The 23,605-nt window shown below is 33.4% G+C and overlaps 1 protein-coding gene across 1 annotated transcript; it reads right to left on the minus strand.

Moving 5' to 3' along the window:
• Positions 1 to 276: 276 nt before the first annotated feature.
• On the minus strand, positions 277 to 21,826 carry LOC106784504. Its single transcript, XM_014744119.1, has 9 exons — positions 21,198 to 21,826; positions 4,153 to 4,389; positions 3,842 to 3,954; positions 3,537 to 3,646; positions 3,309 to 3,387; positions 3,060 to 3,199; positions 2,564 to 2,713; positions 2,061 to 2,280; positions 277 to 1,432 (listed from the first exon to the last, which is right to left on the minus strand). Exons 1-9 carry the CDS (start codon positions 21,303 to 21,305, stop codon positions 1,228 to 1,230), a joined length of 1,362 nt encoding a protein of 453 aa, XP_014599605.1. The 5' UTR covers positions 21,306 to 21,826; the 3' UTR covers positions 277 to 1,227.
• Between the last annotated feature and the right edge of the window lie 1,779 nt (positions 21,827 to 23,605).

The following is a 23,605-nucleotide window of genomic DNA, read 5'->3' on the forward strand; positions in this document are numbered from 1 at the left end:
TCATGGAAGATATAGTTTTAATGAAGACTTATACATTTTTATTATTGATTCAATAATCCTTTGTACTATATGTATAATAGCAATCGATAAAAAAAAGAAAGTGAAATTCTTGTTGAATTATTAATACTGCACGAGAAAGAAAATCTGACTTTCTATTGATCTTCTTATTCAACATTTCCATAGGTGAGTATATTTTAATTTATCAAACTTATTTTTCTTATTATATAAATAATTATAATATAACTTATAATAGTTGTGTGTGCACAAATACGCAAATTAGTTTCTATAAAGTTTATTATATTTTTTTCTTTTTTTGATTGATTTTTCACAAGTACAAAGTATAAAATAGTTTGCAAGTAATGTGTCATTTATCACACATTCGTTCATTAAAAAATATCGTCTAATTATTACGACATTAATTTTTAGTATAAGTAATAACAACAGTCGGCATGCATACGTACGTACATGTAGAAAACAATTTTAATTAGCGTATTACACGATTATCGATATAAAAATACTTATTAATACAAGATTATATTGTTCTCTTTTTTTTGATATATCGTGTTGTTTGAAAAATTTTAAATGCTACTAACGATCAACGATATTGTTATATGCATTACGTTTCATGATATTATTTACAATAAGCATTCACTCGTCGTTGCTTAATTAGAGTTAATATTGCGACAAAAGAAATATTATTGCTAAGTTTGACTATACTCTTTATGACTGTTATATAATACAATACATGCAACTTGCTACGAAAACGATAGGTTTTCGTAAACGATAACTAAAATCGCATTTGAAAAAAAAAAAAACAAGAAGAAGAAAAAGAAGAAGAAGGAGAATGAAAGAATGAAAAAATATTCGTTAACTAAATGAACATATTCGTAAGAGTTGACAAGAGTTGACAAGAGAACAATCGTAGAGACGTTTAGTAATATAGAGAATTACTTAAAAAAAAAAAAAATGACGTACACAACAGTACTATGGATGAATTAGCAACTATATATGATACTTAATCTATTATATAAAAGTATACTAAATGTTAATATTATATTTATTTGTTTTCGGCGTTTAAGTATCTGTTCATCAGCTGTCGATTTCTTCTAAAGAATAGAAGAAAAAGAAGAAGAAGAAGAAAAATGTTCTATTAAAAGTGAATCAATGAACGAACATAAAACGTATCAATCATCGAAGTAATGAAATTAATTAAAACAATCGTGAGCATTATTTTCCAGAATAATGTGAGCCCATATTCGATGGTGGACCTCTGTGATGATGATGATGATGTTGCTTTTGTCCAGGACCAGAAAATCTGCTACCAGGACGAGAATGAACTATAGCATAATGATCGCTGTTAGTTGATATCGACCTTGTTGAATTCATCGTTGAACCACCAGAAGCGTATCCTTGTTTGCCGTTTAACGAATATCTATAATGATTGTACAAATAAAATCAATATTAATAATTTAATTATTAATTATTACGAGAATACGTTTAAATGATATTAACACTTCGAGCGTTTAACTTATACTGAGACTTTTCAATCTGAGACTTTGAAATATAAACAAAATAATGTTTGTTTGTATGTATACTGTAAACTCAATTTTAATCTTCGATCAGGACGGATAACAATAATAGTTCACGCTGACGTGCCGAGTAGATACATTTAACGTTTAATTTATCTATTTATCTGAACAAAAAATTACAGAGGCTTTTAAATGAAAATAAAACTATTCAATTTTAACCCTTTACACACACCAGAATGATATAAACATATTTAAATTTTAATATTCTTAACGTCTATTAAATAATATTGTATCATTTGTACGCAATATATGTACGTACCTAATAGAAATATTTGTAATGAAATTGAACGCAGTTTAGAAAGTTGAACGTATGTATCGGAAGACACGTTTACGAGTATATTAACGTTCCGTTCTGATCTTATAAAAAAGAAAGGATTTGTGCCAACCCAGTTGTGTTTCTCAACAACGTCATTGATTGATTCGTTGTTACGAAACAACGTAAGCCGCAATAAGAATTTAATTAAATCAAACCTCGACCCGTATTGAGAACCGTGCCAGCTACGGTAAGGATCGTAATCTTCAATCGATGGCTCCTTTTCGATAATGTCGGTTTGAGAACAGCTACAGGTCATAGCCGAGCATAGGAATATGTTAATGATTAGCATTATTAAAAACAAGATTCCTAGTGCTACTGCCAACCACAACAACCATAACGGATGGATACTGCCCTCTTCGTAGGAAGCTTGCACCACTGTCAAGAAAATGTTTTATTTAATATGTATATAACTTAGTCAAAAAATTAAATCATCAATTAATTTAATAGGTCAATTATTTCTAGTATATATCATTATTACAGATAATCTTCTTTACGTGGAATGAAATCATATGTTTTTTAAAAGTTTAATATATAAATATATTAATTTTGATATAAGAACACGCTCTCGGTAAATTTATATTATATTAGAGAATTTAAAATTAGATATAATTTAAAAATTATAATTAAATAATAATACCTCGAATCTAAAATAACTTACTAGGTTTTTCTCCTGGATCGAGAACATAAACGCTAGTACCGGCAAGTAGGATTCCTTCTTCACCGACTACGTTTTGTCCACTGATAGAAGAAGTGCCTCCTTTTATTCCTTCGTCCTTGTCATCATCGCATATCGGAGTTCCACAACTTCCTAACGAACGATTACGAATTTTAATCAACAATTATATTCATTAATTAATTTAACACGATATATTTGATAAAGGAATAATATTTGTAAACATATTTCCGCGTAGAAATACGAAACAAACTATAATAGTTAAGTTCAGTTACGATTTAGATCATTTATTTTACTATACGTAAATTAAAATGATCCCGCGTTTAGGGATATAGTAAATAAAATCTTTAATGACCGTCGGTTGGTACACGATTATTTAAATATTTTGAATCACATTAGATGACCTAGATTCTCTCGTTAGTCGTTAATTTCATTGATAGAAATCATTTCATGGTATAGCGCTTTATGGTGGTATGCTCACCTCTGCAAACAGCTATGTCGCATTGAAAATGCACTTGTGGACTGTCAGAAAAGCGGAACATGGAGAACAATGTGGCATCCGCTGTCCCGGTGTTTCGATCGTATATAAATTTCGTCATGACTCGCGCTTTAACGGGACATCTGAAAACATGGGTGACGGGGAAGAGGAGGAAGAAGAACGACGTTTTAAAGATTGTTTTGCAAACAAAAAAAGAACAAAATTGTAATGATCTTGTTCGAGTATACTCACCCCCTCTCGTCGATCAATTGTACGCTAGCATTTTTTTTGTTGAACGCAAAACAAGATTTTACCCTGATACCGTAGGTTCCTGCGAAACGAAAGGAGTAACTCGTAAAAAAAGAAAAAAGTACAAGGAAAATTATGCAAGAGACACGGTTAGGTTAGCCAACCCGACCCGCTTTAACCAGCGTCTCAAAATGGGAAAACACACGTCGTATAATAAAACGTAATACTGACCATCCGGACGAGAGATTTCTGCTCTTAGGGTATAGTTGTGACCATAAATAGCTTCTTGAACTCTACGAGAACCGTCCAAGAGTCTTAAGGACACCAACGATGTTTCGTTCCTTGAGAAAATAAACGTAACTTTTAATTAATCGTAACTATTCGTATATATGTAGAATAATATATAAGCTAAATACTACACACACGTTACATTTAACGCATAAGAACCCAAGATATTATAAATTGAACAAAAATAAATGAGTATAATTATATCTCTTCGGATGTTGCCGGTATTTTTCTTCTTAATCTTAACTTACTTAGCATTTTTAAAACCCGCTTTGCCGCACGTGATAACGTAAAATTTATCATCGGCAAGTTCTAACGTCTTGTGTATCCTTACAGCTATTGGTACCGATCGTTCTTCCGTATTCTGTAATATTAAACACAATATTTTTATGTATTTATACTTATCATTATTAATATAAAATTTAACAAAAACGATTAAACTGTCGACAAAATAGAAAAATTCTATTTGATTGCATTACATATTTAACAACCATGCATCGTTTAACATGTAATAGAAAGTTACATATATATATATATTATTATTTCTATTTGACATTCTTACGTTGTTAACGAGTACTCCACAATAATCCGGTGCTTCTTTTGTTGCAAGTAGGTTTATCCCTAGCGTGGCGTGATTAGAACCATTTCCGGGTACCATACACTGAGGCCTCCGATAATCCCTGGCGTGAACCGCACCTACGAAGCTCTGGTTGAGATTCACGCGAATCGTCATATAACCGGCTTTGCACGTCGCCGTTACCGTCGGTTGAAATTCCGTGTCCAATAATTGACCGCCGACCTATGTATGCAAAAGGATATATAAGTAGTAATAGTAGTAAGTAAGTAAGGTAGGTAGGTAGGTAGGTACGTACGTAGGTACTTACATACTACGAGGAAATATTAGACGCACCTTTTTACCCGTTAATTACTACGATCTACGACTATGATCGTTTGGATCTTACCTATAGGATCTATATCTACTTTTACTATGGTACTACTATACTACTATGTAGTATTATATAGAATCTATTACATATTTCTACGTACTAAGAGAGAAAGACCTCCTAGGTATTCGAATATCCTTTTTTTTTCTTTCTTTTTTTTATTCTTTATTATATGACGACTAAATCATTGTAATTAATATTTTAAATAGTAACTATATGTTACTTGTTTCAATCTTCTTTTTCTTTTTCTTTTTCTTTTTTTTCTAACAAGGTTAGTTTGAATAAGACTCGAAAGTTGTAATTAAATGGTATATCGAATCGCATAATCTAATCTTTTAAGTCAAGGATATAACTCGAGGTGGTTTAAGAAGGGGGTATAAAATGTATATATATATATATATTTTTTAAAGAACAAAGAGACACAAACGGAATATAATTGTATGTATATAAATCAAGAATATTAGTGGCTTAAGAAAATGATTGGCAATGTCTATAACAAATTTCAAAAGGTATAGTAATAGTATGGAGGAAGAAAGTAGGGACATTTTCTTGTTCCAATCGGCGACTTAATGGACAAGTAAAGTTAGACCGGTCTGGGCGGTAGCCAAGCAACCCACGCTAACTTTCAATTTCATATGCCGCGTCTGTGAACCACTTCTACTAACTCCGATAATATAGTATTATATTGTATGTATGTATGTACGTGTGTGTGTGTACGTATATAAACGAAAATCCGCGCGGAGAGAAGACGTGCCAAGAAGTTTTACTCGTAGAGCTCGAAAGATCTTTCTTCGCGTGGGTGTATTTTGCAAGGACACGAGCCCTAAATGTTCCCTTAGTCGTATATCAAGTGAAGGATGCGCGATCGTAAGTTAGAAAAGAATGATGGTTCCTCTTATCCTTAAAAGGGGGAATCTGATTCTCCTTTTGAAATCGGATCCTCGTTACTTTTCGAATGAAACGTGACACAACGTTTAAATCGTTTTCGACGATTAATTTTATCCCCCTACCCTCCTCGCCCCTCTTTTTTACTTTCTTTCTTTTGTTTACTTTTATTTTCATTTGATTTCGATTTATTTATTATGCATTTTCATATTTTATAGTTATCTGTCGATTAATTGAAATGACACATTTCTTTTCTGGTTTTGTTTTGTTTTGTATTATAAACGTGATCGTCATTTCAATTTGAATATACGTGAGGATTTAATTAGTTAAACGAATTTGGACGTAGTCGGGTAATTATTTAACTATCGAATTCACGGTCACACCGGGTTCGTTTTAGTTAGGCCAAAAAAGGAATGCTATAAGGATTGTGGATCGGCGACGTGATGTAATCAGAATTCCTGTGGAACGCGCCATGAGTGTACGCACTTAAAATAACGCTTACAGTGACGAAGAAAAAGAGAAAGAAAGAGAGAGAGAGTAAGAGTAAGAGAGAGAGAGAAAGAGAGAAGTGGAATGAGAGGAAGAGAAAGGCAAACAGAAAATTACGTTCGCCAATGAAAATATTTGCACGTCTATTAAACGCGCTTTAGTAAAAGCCGAGTGAAACCGATTCTATTCGGTTCTACGAAATTTAAGAATAATCGTTTAACGCGTAAATAAAATTGTTCATCTTTAACACACGAAAACATGAAATTGTACTCTTTACGATTCTTACCATTATTAATTTAATGTTAATTTGATGTAAAAGTTTAGTTTTTTTTTTTTTTTTATTACACATTAATTTATCATATTTTATAGAATAATAATTAACGAACCGCGCGGATCGATGTATGTAAAGTTTAGTTAATATTAAAACAGTGAAAAAAAAAGAAAGATTATTATTTATCGAATTATGAATTATAAATTTTTTTTATACGAGTTTAAGCTCTCGATAGTAAAGAGAAAGAGATAATAAGAAAGCGAGAACGTGATATATGTTGGAAGAATTTGTCCGAATCACCCCATATACACGCATATCCTTACGTATCGTATTTTTCATCGTTGAAATAGAGAATTTCGCGGTATCGCTAAGTTCGATCGATGCTAAGAAGAATTACGACGTGCGTCTAAGAAATAATTAGAAGAGTTGAATGTAAAAGGAAAGAAAATGAGTTGAGATAGGCGGAGGGAGTAGGGAAAGATGGAATGAAAAATAAATAGAGAAATAAACAAAGACAAATTTGTAAAAAGAAAATTTAAAGAAATAGGAAGTGAGATTTACTAAAGTTTGCGTGCTTTATCGAAATATGCAATTTATATAGTGTTGCTTGGTAATAATATTGTATTAAAGATTTATCTCTTATAAGTTTTCAACTTCTTTCCTTATTTATTTATTTCTCTTTTTCTCTCTTTCTCTCTCTTTCTCTCTATCTCTATCTCTCTTTCTATGTTTCTACGTGGAAGTTTGAATGCATTCCGATAATGCACACCCAAGTACAAACATGCAAACCACGAGATTCGACCGCAGAAGTATATCGTTTGCAGAACGTTAATCATTCATTTTTTGAACCTTATCTTTTTCTAGTTCTAAACTTGATATATTTTTTCCTCTTTACTTACTATTTATTGCAAACCCTAAAAATGAATAAAGTTTCGGTGATAAAAAGAACGAAAAGAAAAAAAAAAGTCATAATAATTATCATTTTTCTCATTCTGTATAATATATACCTCTCTATATTATACCAAAAAAAAATAAATTTAAATTTATAATAAATAAGTATCGTAGGGAATTTGGACATTGCTGAAGAAGTCCCAATAAAAGGACGCGAAACGTCCAATTAATCAAAACGAAGTTCTAGTTCTTTTGAATATCCAAATTACCTACGATACCTATTTATTAATAATTTGATTTTTGGAGAGACGAGAGAAAAACAACTAATTTAAATTTATATACTTATTATTGAAATGAATATATTAAATTTTTTAGATAAAACTTTTCAAAGGATTTTCCAAGAAAATTATTTAAATTGTTTTAATTACAACGAGAATTTTTAAGTAGTACCACCGACCAGAGTGAGATAATCGAAGAGTTTAACTGCAGCGTATGCAACGAATGCACCGAAGGAGAAAAGCATTCTTTGCTCTTTCGTCTCTGGAAGAAAAGAAGAAGAAGAAGAAAAGAAGAGGTAGAAGAGAAGAAGAGCAAAGGGCCCGGAATTCTCTCGTCAGCGTTCCTTAGACTTCTTGGTCGACAGAAAGAATATGAAGAGAGAGAGGGAGAGAGAAAAAGAGAGAAAGAAAGAAAGAAAGAAGAAGAAATAAAGAGAGAGAGAAAAGAAGAGAAGTAGAGGGGAGAGGACCCAGTCTCCGGAATTATCCTTCGAGGAAAAAGGAACGCAAAGTCAAAACGTATGTTATTGACCCTTGCCTCGTTTGGACTCGTTGGTCTAACCACTTTCTTCCCCTTTTTATTTCCTCCTTTCTTTTTTTTTTCTTTTGCATTTTGTTTTTTCCCCTTCTTTTCTTTCTCTCTCTCTCTCTTTTTATTTTAAAACAACGTAAGACTCAAACCCGAACGGACCCCGCGGGGAATTTTTGTCAAAAGAAGGCTCGCATCTTTTCTTATTCTTCTTCTTCTTTTTCTTCTTCTTCTACTTCTTCATCTTTCTTCGTTCTTTATCTTTCTTCATTCTTGTTTCTTGTATCTTTGCTGCCTCGAAGATTCAAAGAGAGAAAAGTACGAAGGGATTTATGAAGACATTGTTCGGAGGGAGGGCAAAGAAGAAGAAAGAGAAGAGGAGGAGGAGGAGGAGGAGGTTCCACTATCTATTGCTTAAAATACATACACACGGGTAAAGGTTGTTACCTGAAGTATAAAAGTTAAAGTCTTATTAACAAGTACCGTCTTATTTTGACGTATTTTATGGTCTTGAGTTAATCTTGCGAATGTTAATTCTACATCACGCGTGTTTGATTCATTTACCGTGATAATAATTCTAAATATGAAGAAAATTACTAATTTTATTTATTTCCAATTTTTTTGTTTCTTTTTCCAATAATACATAAGCCGTTTAAAAGTATAGTAAGTGATATTATTTGATTAATACGATTAAAATTATATATCGTTTTCTCCTATGGGTATGATGTTTTTTTTTCGTTTTCTTTTTGTTTTTAAGAAAGTAAGTATCACGAAGTGGAAAAGGTTGATAAAGACGATACGAAAGAAAGAAAGAGAGAGAGAGAGAAAGTTAGATTTTTACGACACGCAAGAGTACTTCGCGTTAATTAAGGGATTGATCGATTAATCAGGAACATGATGAGGTTCGTGTAGTCCACGCGTTAATGAGAATTCAATGAACGTAAGTATAGTTAATACCGCGTGATATACGAAAGTAATAAATCCTTAACGCAAGAATAATTTCACGTTATCGGATCAAAACTCGTGGCTATTCGATCGTTAATTAATGGTCTCCCCTCTACCACTCAAACCCCCCACCCCATAATAGTCCCCCTTTATCGATATCATGTCGTACGTTATTTCCTATTTCTCTCTCATTTCTACATTTGAACTTTTATTACGTTGGTATTTCTCTCATTTTTTATCCTTTTCTTTCCATTTCTCCCTTACCCCCCCCCTCTCTCTCTCTCTCTCTCTCTCTTACGTTATTCGATGCTCTCGAAAGCGTGTAGAGTGAAAGCAACGTATTAGTAACTTTCCACGGTTATGGCTTATCAGATTACGGATAGATTTTAATTCCTTCTCTCACATCATTCCATTTCTATCTTCTTTTTCTCATTCCCCTCCCCCTAACCCCCGAAGAAAATTATCTCAAAGGCGACAACGTATCAAATGCATCTGGTCGAGGCGAGAAAAGAAACCTAGTAATTTCTCTACCTTTTTTTTTTCTCTATATTTTTCTTTTAATTTTTATTCACATATCGTTCCAGATAACGAAACAGTAATTTGATTTAAAATCACGTAGGACGACGAGGATATACGATGAACGATTTTATTTATTTTCTTTTTCTCTCCTTGTTTCAATTATTTTCTTTTTAATATATGTAATTTCCTATCGTGAAAAAAAAGGAATTAAACGTTAATTATATTGTAATTGTATCACGTATTTCTTAAAAATAAATAGTATTTTATTCGGATAAGTGTATTTTATTTAAAATCGTATCGCGAATATTATTTCGATATTTTACACGTCCCCACGTAATTTTTGTAATGCATTTAAAGGATAGAAAAATTTTTGTACGTATTTTCTAGTTTTTCCTTTTTTTGTTTTTTTTTTTTTCATTTATATTATCTCATATTTTTCGAAGATACTCGGTTATGGAATAAGGCGTGTAGAAATAATTCGAAGTTATATTACGATTAAGAGAAACGCGTAAGTACTTGTGATATTTTCTTATCGGAATGTATCGAGGTGGATTATGGTAGTCCGATATTTTCGTAAAATTGTTCAAGAGAAGAGAGAGAATTTTTGTTTTAAATGATTGTTTATAGATATCGGCGTGGGAGTATTTATAAATTTCATATTTTAATACAAGAATATCCGTTCGAATAGCCGTTCTTTCGACCAATCATTGTATTTTTTCATATTTTTAATATATATATATATAAAAACATTATTATTAACACTCCGTCGTTTATTACATTTAATGTTTCATTCTGAAAAAGAAATTCAAAAAAATATTCTCGAACAATCTTTATCGAACTGCAAAATGTTTCGCAACCGTGACCCAAAAAATTAGCCCACCCACTTTGGTTGCGGACCGAAATACGAAAGTGAAAGCGAGAAATAAGAAGAAATGCGTCGAAGAGCAAATCGTTTCAATTTAAAAAACAAAAATAATATCTTCGTTGCCTCCTCGTTTATTAGTGGCAACAGTTCAGAAGCAAAACCACTTTCATCTCACGTGGCAATAATTGAAAGCAATAAAAAACATGCTGCGCGTCTGAATTGACTTCAATTTCAACAACTTTAATATTCTACTATTTCTTTTAACATTTCTCTCTCTCTCTCTCTCTCTCTCTCTCTCTCTCTCTCTCTCTCTCTCTCTCTGTTCGTTAAATTCAAAAATTATTTCCATCACTTTTCCCCCAATCAACGAACGAGTAAATAACGTGTTAAAAAATAATAGTATTTCCGAACGATTCGTTATTATGACTCATCATCGTATCCACCGATAAGGTATAGTTTGTTTCATTGTCAAAGTGTTGGGGTGAGTGGGAGAAATGAGGGGTAGGGGGGTACGATCGAACGGAACGCACGCTTAACGGAGAAAAGTGAAAGTGTTGATACGTGTAAGAAGGATGAAAAAGTGAATGAGTGGGAAAGAGTGTGTGCGTTTGTATGAGAGAGAGAGAGAGATGGATAGATAGATAGATAGATAGATAGAAGGAACTAACATATGCGTATAATACGTGAACACGTAAAAAGAGAAATGGTGAGAATAGGAGGAGTGAGGATTGGGTGCAGGGGGAGGGAGTCGGGGAGATAGAGAGCTAGAGAGACGCGAAAAACACCCACACGTGTATATTCAAAAGAAAAAATAAGAAACTGGAATGGAAAGAAGTAAAAAAGGAAGAGGCAAGGATATAAAACGATCTTATTACCATCAGAGGTCGTCCCGCTATTAAAACGGGCTCCTCTCTTCTTTGTGGTCACTCTCTCTCTCTCTCTCTCTCTCTCTCTCTTTTTCTCTCTCTTTCTTTCTGTCTTTGGTCCGTCTCTCCGTTGTACGAGAAGCTTTAACTGCAAGGATAGGATACGCGTACGCTTTCGCGTTTATGACAATGCCATTTCGTACGAGCCGGGAATCTCTAAGTGTTTCGCACTAATACCAATACACAAATGTCCGCGAACGTACCGTATGGTCAATGTAAGTATATATATATGTATGTATGTATGTATGTATGTTATGCTACAACTCGGAGACGTTTCACGATGACGACGACGAACTCACGCACGTGTACAAGTTCGCGAGAGCAGGAATTATTATGCTCCGTACACCCATCGGCGTCGGTACGCGGATATCTCACCTTTTATCTTCTTTCCTTTTAATTCTTTTTTTATTCCACCGACCCGCCCCGCACCTTCTTTTTCTTTTTGGTCTCTCGTTCACTTTCATCGAGTTCAACGCGAATAATTATCGTATAATCTATAAAATCTTTCATCAGGTTTAGTTTTTGTTTTTGTTCTTGTATCGTCTCGAAGGAATTACTTTATTAGATATATCAATTTTATTATCACGATCGGATCGTATATAAATAATAAAAATAAGATTGAAGGGTGGGGGTAAATATATTAAATGTTCAATGAAAATTTCGCGATAAGTATAATATAATATTAGGGTGAATCAATAGTTCGTGACTTTATTGTGTTCAAATTTTACATTGGAAACTGCATAATGGATTTGTTTTTGTAAATATTTTAATAAAAGATAAACGCACGAACTTTTGGTTCACCTTAATATATTGTTTTTTTTTCTACTTCTGTTTTTTCTTTTAATAATTCGATTCTGAAAACACACACAAATCAGAGTTACTTTTAATAAAAGAAAAAGCACGAACTTTTGGTTCATCCTAATATATTGTTTTTTTTTCTACTTCTTCTTCTTTTAATAATTCGATTCTGAAAGCAAATCAGAGTTACTTTTTTTATCGAAAGAGATAGAAAGAGGTAAGGATGACGCCTATGTTTTGTAAATTTTGAAACGAGTCGTAGAGACCGACCGAAGAAGAAGAACCGAAGGTGGATACGCGTATGACGAGCAAAGAAAGAACGCGCCTCGACGATTTCGTTCCGACATAGGCCTTAAGGGAGAATCACGAACATAAATCATGAACTTCACCGACATGTCCGATTTGCCGACTGCCACGGGCAAGTGTTGTGTTGCGGTTGTACAGTACCTCTACACGAATTTCCGAAGGATCACGCCATGTCAAGTGCTTAACCTTTTCTCGAGTAAAACGTTGATAAAAATTTTGCAAGTTTTCCTTCAATGAGAACCCTACCGTAAGGTAAGGATTATTTTATTCTTTCATATGGACGTAGTTGTATGTTGTTGTTAGTAGTCCCATCTCGTATTTCCTTCCCATTTCATTCGTACACTTGACTTAAGTCGGAAGAATTATTAAATGTTCACGATCATCATCGAAGAATTCTTACTTATGCGTGCGTGCGTGCGTGCATGTATGCATCGGTACAAATTCTTTTTTTTTTTAATATATTTATTTCTTTAACTTGTACAAGAGATTACTGCATTAAAGGTTATCATTGATTTTGACGTAGATACACGTACTATACTTACGCGTATCTTCTTGACGTATGCAAAGATCTGTGTTGTAATAGTCAGATTAAAAGATTTTTTTAGCCTAGAGCAAACTATCGACGATGTCATGCAAACGTTACATGCATGCTTATTACAGGAGTGTTAGATCCTGCTTTTGTAAATAAAACTGTATAATGCATTAGCTTCGATCCAAAGAAATAATCGGTCCCGATCATCCGGAACGATTTACGTCTATTCCAAGCTGAAAGATACCGAAAGATTATTCAAACAAATCAACGATCAAACAGTTTTAACTCGTCGATGGTTCTATATTGTATTCGTTTAAATCAAACTACTTATAGATTTATCAATCTTACCTATTAATACCTGACAATTCGAAAATTGTAGACTTTGATGAACGCAATTTAGCTGACACAATAACTAAAATATTAGAACGTTATGCAGGCTTTCATGCGAAACGATACGAATACCAAGACGAAGAAATAAAGTTATAATACCGTAACATATAGTATACGCTTTGGCAAAGTTTAAATTTAACGAGGCTTATCCCATTCACTGACAACTACGAGATATTTTCTTGGGTTAAAAGGGATATACGAGTTTTATTTATCAACCAGTACAAACCAAAAGATAACTCATAGATTTTTCCTGTTTTTATTTTGTTTGTTCATTAAATCATTATAAATGACGTTCAAAGATTATATCTGAAACTAATTGGTTGTTTTAATTTTCAATAAAATAATATCATTGTTTTCGGTAAATATATAAATTGTCGATTAATCCAAGACACGACGTATTTTATTTTTCTTTTATTTTTCGTCAATGAACGAGTTTAACTTGTAAGATAAAGATATAAACGTATTTACATATGTATATAAGTATACCAGTGTATCTTTGTATCTACAAAATGAACCATGTCTGACCACGATGCCGATCAAACATCGGTTGTTCGTGAATAACATTTATTAAAAGAATTTTCAAAATTGTCACGATATCATCGTAGTACAATGGCAATAACTTTTATCATGAAATAAAAATTTTCAAAATCTTTCTAGATAATATATGGTTCAACGTGTACGAATATAAAAGATACATTTATATAATATATCTATATATATATATACCTATTAAAGTCCCGCCCTTTTCTCTCTTTCAGAAGCAACTCACACACGTGCAAACACTACTACCTTCTCACATAGCGTGGTAGTATAGTAACGGAGTTTTTTGTACGTACGATACGTTCACGGATAAACGTGCAATTTACGCGGCACGTGTTATATGCCGTTTCGAGCGGCCTATATACCATCCAAAAGATCGTAACTCTTGGAGTTATATTCTTTTTCAGTACCGGCCGGCCCTGTTGTCCAGTTGCTCCTGTGGCTCCTTCATTCAGAAAAGAAAAAGAAAAGGAAAAAGAGAAGAAAAAGAGAAGAACGAGAACCCTTTCTCGTCGCTTTCGCAATTTCAAACTTTCCATTTCTTTTTTCTTTCTTTTTTTTTTCTTCTCTCTCCACGAGTAAGTCAGTCGCTCAGACGTTGCAGTAGAAAGAGACAAATAGTGCCAGACGGCTTTTCGTTCGAGATAAGATGAGGACAGTTGTTATAAGTGTGAACAGCTCGAATATACGTTGATACGTTCGAAAATGTTCGAATACGAGAGACACGTGTTATATGTGTTTATGTGTGTATGTGTGTGTGTGCTGTTTGAAGGGAGTAGGGGTGGGGGAATAGTTGCATAAGAACGACCGACCTTTATTTGCATTCCTTTAATCGATTAATTTATCGATCGGCCACGCTCGAACAACACGTAAGTGGAAACGTTTTTTCGCCATCTATTCTATTTGGGCTGGGAAGGGGGGAAAGAAGGGGAGGAGGTTAGGGCTATAGCACACGTCTTTATTCGATTCGTTGATTTATCGAATTATTTTTTCAATCCAATGAAAACCGCGTCCAATCGCGTCATTTATTATTTTCTTTATTCTTCTTCTTCTTTTCTATTCGATCATAATATTCGATATATTCGTATTATGTAATCGGATAATGTTTTTTTATCCGAAGACATAAAAAGGAAAAGATCTAATCTAATCTTGTTAAATGTTCCTTCGTATAGATGATCTTTATCGATGATGATGATGATGATGATGATAATGATGATGACGATTTCGTTAAAACTTTCAATGATCTTTTTGTTTTCTTTTTTTCTTTTTTACAGAAGAAGAAGAAGAAGAATATATCTCGATCACCACACCACACCGACAAAATTTGCCGGTCCAATGCGAACGAAGAACAGCCAAGCGTGTTTGTTGCAACGTCACCATTGGCTATTCGTACCGTTATAATGACAATACAAACATTCCTCTATTTGCATAGAATTTCTATCGTTCCGCTGCATTCTTCTTGTATGCCAGTGGAAACACGCCCGTATTACAATCGTTCTTGATGGAAGCAATAACTTTTTAATACAGAACCAACCACCAATTCTTACTCGAAACCATAGTCGCACCATTTTATTTTGCAAATATATATATATATATATATATATATATATTTATATATTGTATATTTCATTGTATTAAACTGTTCGCGGTAAGTTAATGTCGATTAATAAATATAAAATGTGTTAGCATTTAAATTGTCTTTATAAAATTGTCACGAACTGTATTTGATGCATTCTTATAGGAAACAATAATATTTTATCGATTGTACTGATAATGAATGCCGATTGATATTTATTTTATAGTCTTGTCATCAAATATTTTTATTACAAAATCGTCACACCGTATTTTACGATGCAATCCAATAACTAAAAAAATCCAAACAATAAACGGACAACAATATTTCTCGTATTCTACGATGAACAATATTTCGTTCGAACAAGAACTATTATTCGCTTTTATTGACACATATAGTAACACATAGCGATAATAGATGGGAAATAACGAAAAACGAGAAGAATACCGTAATAGTTTTGGATGAAATCGTTATATTATATTATACCCATACTATATTATACACTAATCACGGTTACTACAAACACGTTTTGTTTTGTTTTTCTTTTCTTTTTCGTTTCCGTTTGCTCTGACGTAGTGTATCCGTTGCTCTTGCTCGTAAACGTTCGAAACGATGCGTGATTCCCCGTTCCTAGGTTTACTATCATTCTTGTTACATTTTTACCACGTGATATTCCGTTAAATAATTGTTAATACCAACAACAACAACAACAACACAATAGCAGCGATCGTTCGAAAGATTACAAAATTCCTCACGACGAATAAAATTGCATTCTTAGAGATAAATTATGATCGTTAAAATGAATATCAATCGATGATCATATAACGAGAATAATTATGTTACTTGGAATTAAAGTGACATGAGTGTTATTTCAATTTATTTCCTATCGTAGATTATTACAAAGGCATCGCGTTAAGAAAATAACGACGAAATGAGAAATAAAAATTAACCACACCCCCTTTTTCCCCCACCCTGAAGAATATCGAAGGTAATAATCAATCGAAGAATGATCTATCTCGCAAGGACTAATCGATCATTCTAGATATCATAACGTTTGCTTGTCATGAATCTTTGCTCGAGGCTTCTATAACTAAATATGGAAAATGCAAGGCAACATTCAAGTCTAGTAATTCTTCCCGTTTTTAGAAATGTAACTAATGAACCACACTGGATGATTATAAATTCGGTGTTTTAAAGTAATCTTAACTATCAAGTATAAGATTCCATTCTGGAGAGACCTGCTGCTGGTATTCCTATCGGCTTACTGCATTTATCACGACAAATAGCATTCTTCGGTTCCAAGGACATCCACCGAAGGGAGGACGAAAACTTAAGAGAAAAACAAAAATGATATCAAGTATTTTATTATTCCTTGCAACGTGTAATCTTTATTTCAGAATACTGACACAACCGATGGATTACTTTAACAATATTTCAACCGTGATTTTGTGTATAACTATTTCAACGCGAAAAAGGTTATTTCTTTTTTAGATCCAGGAGATAAGCCTGGAGGAAAATTAATATCGTTGAATTAATTTAACAATTATTGTAAAGAAAAGTAACGAATAGTTTTTCTTTTAGACTACTGACACTACTAATGGGAATAATTTTAACAATATTTCTATTACGATTTTGTTTATACTTATTTCAACACGAAAAGGTGTGTCTTTTTAAATTCCAGAGATAAGTTGGAGGAAAAAAATTATATTATAATATTATTACAATTATTTTAACACAAAACACTATTCTACAGAGAAAATCAACAAAAAATTATTTATTTCCCCGGTAAAATAATTACAAAAAACTTTGAGAATAATATTTGAAGTTAAAATTTGTGTTAAATGTATCTTTTGGACAAACACATCGCTAAGATAAAAATAATTTATCATTGATACGTTATGGTGAGAAAAAAATGAAAATGATCACCACTCAAAACTTCGAGATTCTCTTTTTTTTTCTATCTTTATTTTTCTTTCAATGGACACGAGTGAACGAGTATTATAAACTATTTCTCCTCGTCTCTGGGAGGAGTTTTAAAAAGAGAGAATACGATCGAAGTTTCGATATTACGTATCCGAGTATTGTACGAGAGAGGCGTACGAGACTTCACACAACTCGCACTTTCGCAATCCTTTAAAGAAAAGACTTATTATCTTATGGTTAAACGTAGGCTGCTGTATCGAAGGCTGCCGAGCGTAGGTCGAACTATCCCGTGGAGTAGCGCTCGTTCTCCGAAAATGGACATGTGAGTCCAACGAAAAAAGAGAGAGAGAGAGAAGGAGAGATAAAGAAGAAAAGATGGAATTTCTGACTTTCGTTTTATTCTCGGTACGGTGCACTTCGATGCGTTTCCACACATCCCACTTGGATACTTTATTTTCGAATAGTTATTTCTTACTTTCCTCTTTTTTTCTTTATAATGATCTTCTCTCTAAAGAATTATTTACTACGTCCTTGATAGTATGTTACATTATCCAATGATCTAGCTTACGTTTAAATACCGTGACACAGTTTTTAATTATAATGTTTTCGTAGGTTGGTTTCAATTTTAAGAAGAGACGGTAATAGAATGATATTACCTAGGGTGGATTATTAAAGTGATTCAAAAGTTCGTGAAATTTATTGTATTGTTTTTCGGATAGTGCAATTTTTTTTTTCTAATCAATAAAATTACTTTATACACGCAAGTGAGATATTAATTTAAAAAGGAAAAAAAAACGCCACGAACTTTTGATTCATCATTGTATTATTTATTAGTCGCTAAACTTTATATCGATGGGTAGAACTGAGAACCAATTTGTTCCTTATATTATAACAACAGTTGCAGGATGTATCATAAAGAGATACGGAAAGTTGTTACTTGTTATCACCCATTTAAAGAGAAAAGAACAAGATAAGAAAGAAGGAAGGAAAAAAAAGAGAAAAAAAAGAGAAAAAAAAAAGGGAAGAAAAATTCCTATGATTACGTGAGAAATGAGACATATGAGACGTTGAGAAATATTTCATGCGGGACGCGTATTCGAGGACAAGAGTTTCTATGTCATAGACGAGCTTAGGCGTGTATCCCCTCGTACGACTACGACATTCACGCATTCATTCTGACTAACATAATAAGTCAAGTTCTTTCATTTTATTCTATTTCCTTTTTTTTTTTTTTTTAACTATATACAACATCAATTACGTCAATTTCGAGGTAAATAAGACGATTTGAAAAGAAAATTACGATTAGAAAACGGACGATCGTAATTTGTTTCTTCATTTTTTTGTTTCCTTCTACCACCATAGTTGATATATCATTATCTAGTAACGATAGTTATCGATCATAACTGTAACGACTTATTGGAAACCTTAAATAGCTCGTCTTTATGCTGAGAAATCGGGAACGGGAGAAGTCGAGATTTAAAATAAAATAAAAAACGAAAACATTCTTGAAGGCCGTTCGTTGCATCTTAGATCCTCGATCGCGATAATGCATATCATGTCCGATGGAATTTGAAGAAACTTCAAGGCTAAATGAATATGTTTCTCGCGTCGGCGAGATTAAACATCGAGAATTTATGTTTCTCGCAAAAGTAGGGTCGGGTCAGTCGAAGTTAACAGAGATAGATATCTAAACGTATTATCAGATAAAACTTATCAGGAATTCACAACCCTCCCAGCGATTTCATTTTCTTGCATTGTCCTGTGTGTTAACGATTAACATCGTTTACGATAATGATCATTATCGTTTTATCTTGTATTTATCTAAATAACGTTCGAGATATAATTGAACCATTTTCTTAGATAAGATAATATCTATCTATCCTTTCTCTTATCTTTTTAACCCTTTTTTTAATCCTTTTTATTTTTAATTAAATTTGTTAATAAAAATCTCATACAAAGTATATCAATGACATTAGACTACGCCTATTGGATCGTAGATTTTAATTTCATTCGTAATCGTTCAATCAGAAAAATTCTTACGCAGCAGCAGCAACAGCATCAGCGAATAGGTTCATCCTCTGACCTTAGTTCATTTTATCGATTCACGATCGATCGAAGGTCACTCGATAATAAAACGCTCGATCGTGTATTCCAAGCAGAAAGTAAAAGCCTTCGAGAACGAGCTTAAAATATTTAACTTAATAGTATTCAACCCCATTAGCATTATCTTATCATGGTTTGAAAGAAGCTAAGGGGACAAAGTATTTTACAAGTACCACTCTGCATACCAGTCTCGTATTTCTTCTACCAAGAGAAAGAAAAAAAGAATGATAGATAACAAGAAAGAGGTAAAGAGAGAGAGAGAGAGAGAGAGAGAGAGAGAGAGAGAGAGAGAAAAGTGTTACTAAAACTCTACGTACATTTTTTCGATCAAACTTAAAACGTCCCAGCCACAACGATTCGCGGAACAACGTAATTGCGAATTACTCTTTCCTACTTGTATTACGAAGCATGTTACATCATCATCATCATCATAGTTCCTATAGCATTCGCTCAAGGTCGAAGAACGTGACAAAATTGTAAATGGTAATATTGTTATTCTCGTTTTATAATATTGTACAATATTCTTCTCTGACAAAAATATTTTTTATTTCAATCCGTCATCTTTTATATTTTCATTGGGGTTCGTACGAGTAGCAGTAGTATTGTCGTTTGAAGAAAGAAACAAAAATGTCCCATAGAACGACACGTTTTAACGAGGTTTTCCTTTGCATACCAAAGAGAGATCAACGAGAGAAAGACAGAAAGAGAGAAAGACGAACGATGAAGAAGGACGAAAGAGACAAAGAAAGAGAAGGAAACGGGAGACTATTGTGTGTGAGTGGATGTGTGTTGCATTCCTTCTCGTAATAGGCAGACTCTACTACAGTCTGCTGCAACTTTTCGTTGTACGCGAATATATACCTACGTTAAATATACCTATATGTGTGTCTGCTGTGTGTGTGTGTGTGTGTGTGTGTGTGTGTGTGTATATAGCCCATATATTTTGAACCCCAATACGAAAGAGAAGAGTTGAGGGAAGAAGAGTCACGCCACCACCCAGCATCTTCCCCACCCGCCCCCCGTCCACCTCTGTCTTTTTTCCCTTCTTCTCTCTCTTTTACCAGACACATTTCCACGAATGGCGAAGCAAACGTTTCAACAAACGAAATACATAAACGTATGCGTCGCGACTCGCATTTTAATCCTTGCATAATTTTTCTTCATTTGTATTTCCTCTTTTTTCCCTCGCTCTAATCCCCCCCCCCATCACCACCACCCTCCGCCATTTGAACTTTTTATTTGTTCGTTCGTTCGTTTGTTCGTTTGATTATTGAAATCTATTCGTTGCGATTCGTAGAATATCGTGCATGAAATATTCGAAAATGTTTTATTTGTTTCTTTTTTTTTTTATTTCACTCGTCTAGTAATAATCTCGTAGAATTTTTGTTCATCAGCCTCACAATCGAAAACAAAATTAATATAATATAATAATTACGGTGTTAATTAATTCGCGTAATTAATTATATAATAAGACAACAGAAAGAGAGAGAGAGATGTTGCGTACGTAATAGATCTTAATCGCGTAGGATAGGAAAAATATTGTAGAAAGTTTGCGATTGTAAAGGCACTCGTGCGACTTTATTTATTGTTACCACGAAAAAAAAAAATAATAATAGTAGAGAGAGGGGTATCGTGGGAGAAAATAAAAAGAAAAAGAAAATCTATAATATTTTCTATCGAGTATCGATGAAAGTATTTGTTTCTTATTTTGGTTTATTTTTTCTGTTAGAAATTAATCGATAAGATTGTTATTTATTTCGTAATTTTTTTGCTTATAAACAACGAACGCAATTCGCGTTAACGGGAAAGGAAAGGAAAGAAAAGAAAAGAAAAAAAAGGGATATATTAAAAATAGAAAACGTTGTTGATTACAAATATTATAATGCATTTTCAAACTCACCTCGTTGACGCATAGCGCCACCAGGATCCAACAGATTGCAGTTGCGATTCTGCGCGAGATCAGACGAAAAGTTGACCACTCGCGTGCTGACATTTTGGTAGCGTGCATGGTCCACGCGTTCGCGTGACTTTGTATCTTGGATACGAGAGGAGTGTGGGGGTGGGGGGAAGGGGAAAAAATATATATTTATATATATATATATATATAAAAAATAAGGATTAAAGAATAGAATAAAGGAGAGATAGGTTATAAAAATCACGTATGCCGACGTCGATGATCTCAGAGACCGGTCTCTCACGTCACATTTTCCTTATTTCCCAAGAAGAGAGTCATCGTATAGCAATTCTGACTGACTTCTCGTCGATGGCAATTCTCTTCTTCTACATAGATTTCTTCCTCCTTGTCACACACGCGTTATATATATAGATATGAGCGTGGTTAGTACGTAGATGTGTATGCAGGATGCAGGATGCGTGCGTGTGTTCGTAAGACTGGTCCGTTCTTGTCTTCGATGGAGTCAACACGAAAGACGCTGTTCCGTTCACCAAACAGGAGGAATAAGAAGAATAAGAATAAGAAGACGAATAAGAAAAAAAGACAAAATTTATACTTTCTCTTTTTTTTTCTTTCTTTCTTTCTTTCTTTTCTATTCCTTTTCCTTTTCCTTTTCTTTACGTGAAAGTAAGAAAAGTTTTCGCGTAAAGATCGAAAAATCGATTAGAGACGACAACAACAACAACAGCAGCAACGACGAGGACGGATTCGAATGGAGTCTAGTGTTATACTGGCGAAATAATGATTGTCCGTGCCTTCCGAGGTGGCCCCAGGGACGCTCAGGTGTTCGTTCAGGTGTGCTTGGTGGGGGCCAGGACGGTACTGCAGCCGCCATTCCCTTTTCCTCCCAATACACCTCTGCTATCTACGCATTCATGTCTCCAGAACTGCTGCTACCTCAAGCTACCACGCTTGTGCTTCCCCATCTCACCGTTATTAACCTAAGTTTCATTTTATTTCCGCGATGTGGCGGTAGCTTGCGATCTCTTTTTAAGTTAAGTTAGAAATCCATTTTATCGGCCGTTCTTTTGGATTGTTTGTTTTTCAGAAAATATATGGAACGGTCATCGACCCCCTCACCCCCTCACGTACAACTAACTCGTTCTATATTTCTTTTTTTTTTTGCGATATACGCGCGTAGGGGTTGTGTACTTGCGCAAACCCAGGGGTTGTGGCGTTTTATTTTAATGATTTGTTAAGAATAATCATTTTTTTTTTTTTTACGAATGTATCATGCTATTTTTTACAATGTCTGGTTTATATTATCTGTTATTTCATACAATCGATCTGTAGTATTCATAGAATCCGATTGAATGAGGATAAGTTACGATGTGTTATGCTAATAGGAGTTATAAAGGATTGCAAGGTTTGCTCTGAACGAATAAGGTCTGATACCATAAATCATATATTATTGTGATACTTGCCCCGACAAACAGAGAATGCATCATGGAGAATGCTTTATAAAATATTATAAAACACAAAAAAAAAAACAAAATATGCAAAGTTTAATGTTTGACAAATGTTTGTCTTTGAAGTATAAAGATTAAAAAGAGAATGTTAAATCGCGTATGTGAAATTATTTTAAGATAATTGTAAAAATATCCATCAAAAACAAAGTGAAAAAATGGTTTATTATTATTATTATTATTATTATTATTATCATTTGTATTTTTCCTTTGAATATTATACGATTGATTTTAATTAGTAATTTTAGAAAGAATATATATTTATGTTCGAAGCACAACGAATGCAAAATTTGATGATATAACATATTTGTTTTTGTTATATTAGAATAATCAAAGCAATCGATTAAACAACGTCACGGTGTGAAATGTTCGCAGCACATAAATTGCTGCGTGTCAGAATTGCTAACACGGTAACACTAGTTTATAGAGATAGTCATTGTCAGATTAATGGCTTCGTGCTTATCATTTTCTATGTTACGTAGGTCGATATGTGTATCTTGGCGTCTGAGAGTCTGCAAGATGTCGTTCGAACGACACGTGTTACTCGAAATCAAATGTGATCTTAAAGAAAAAGGAAATGTTCCGAGAGATCCATTGAGAGAAATTTATTGTGAAATATTATTTGTAATGAGCACCGATAATTCCTTAACACACGTGTTTATGCATATTAGTATAGAAAACGAGACTGGTAATTCCTCGACGATTGATAAAATACTTTCGATTAACGTTCAACGTTTTAACCCTTTTCATGCTTAAATACCAAAGATCATTATTTTCCATTTTACGGATTGAAATTATTCACCAATCTAACGTGAATTCGACCGGTGGCGTGACTTCGGCGAGGTTTTTATCGTTTGTTCCAGTTTATCGGTCCATAGGTGTTATATT

This window comes from Polistes canadensis, unplaced genomic scaffold, assembly GCF_001313835.1.
Source record: "Polistes canadensis isolate GaletaPanama2010 unplaced genomic scaffold, ASM131383v1 scaffold_36, whole genome shotgun sequence".
Classification (NCBI taxonomy): Eukaryota; Metazoa; Arthropoda; class Insecta; order Hymenoptera; family Vespidae; genus Polistes; species Polistes canadensis.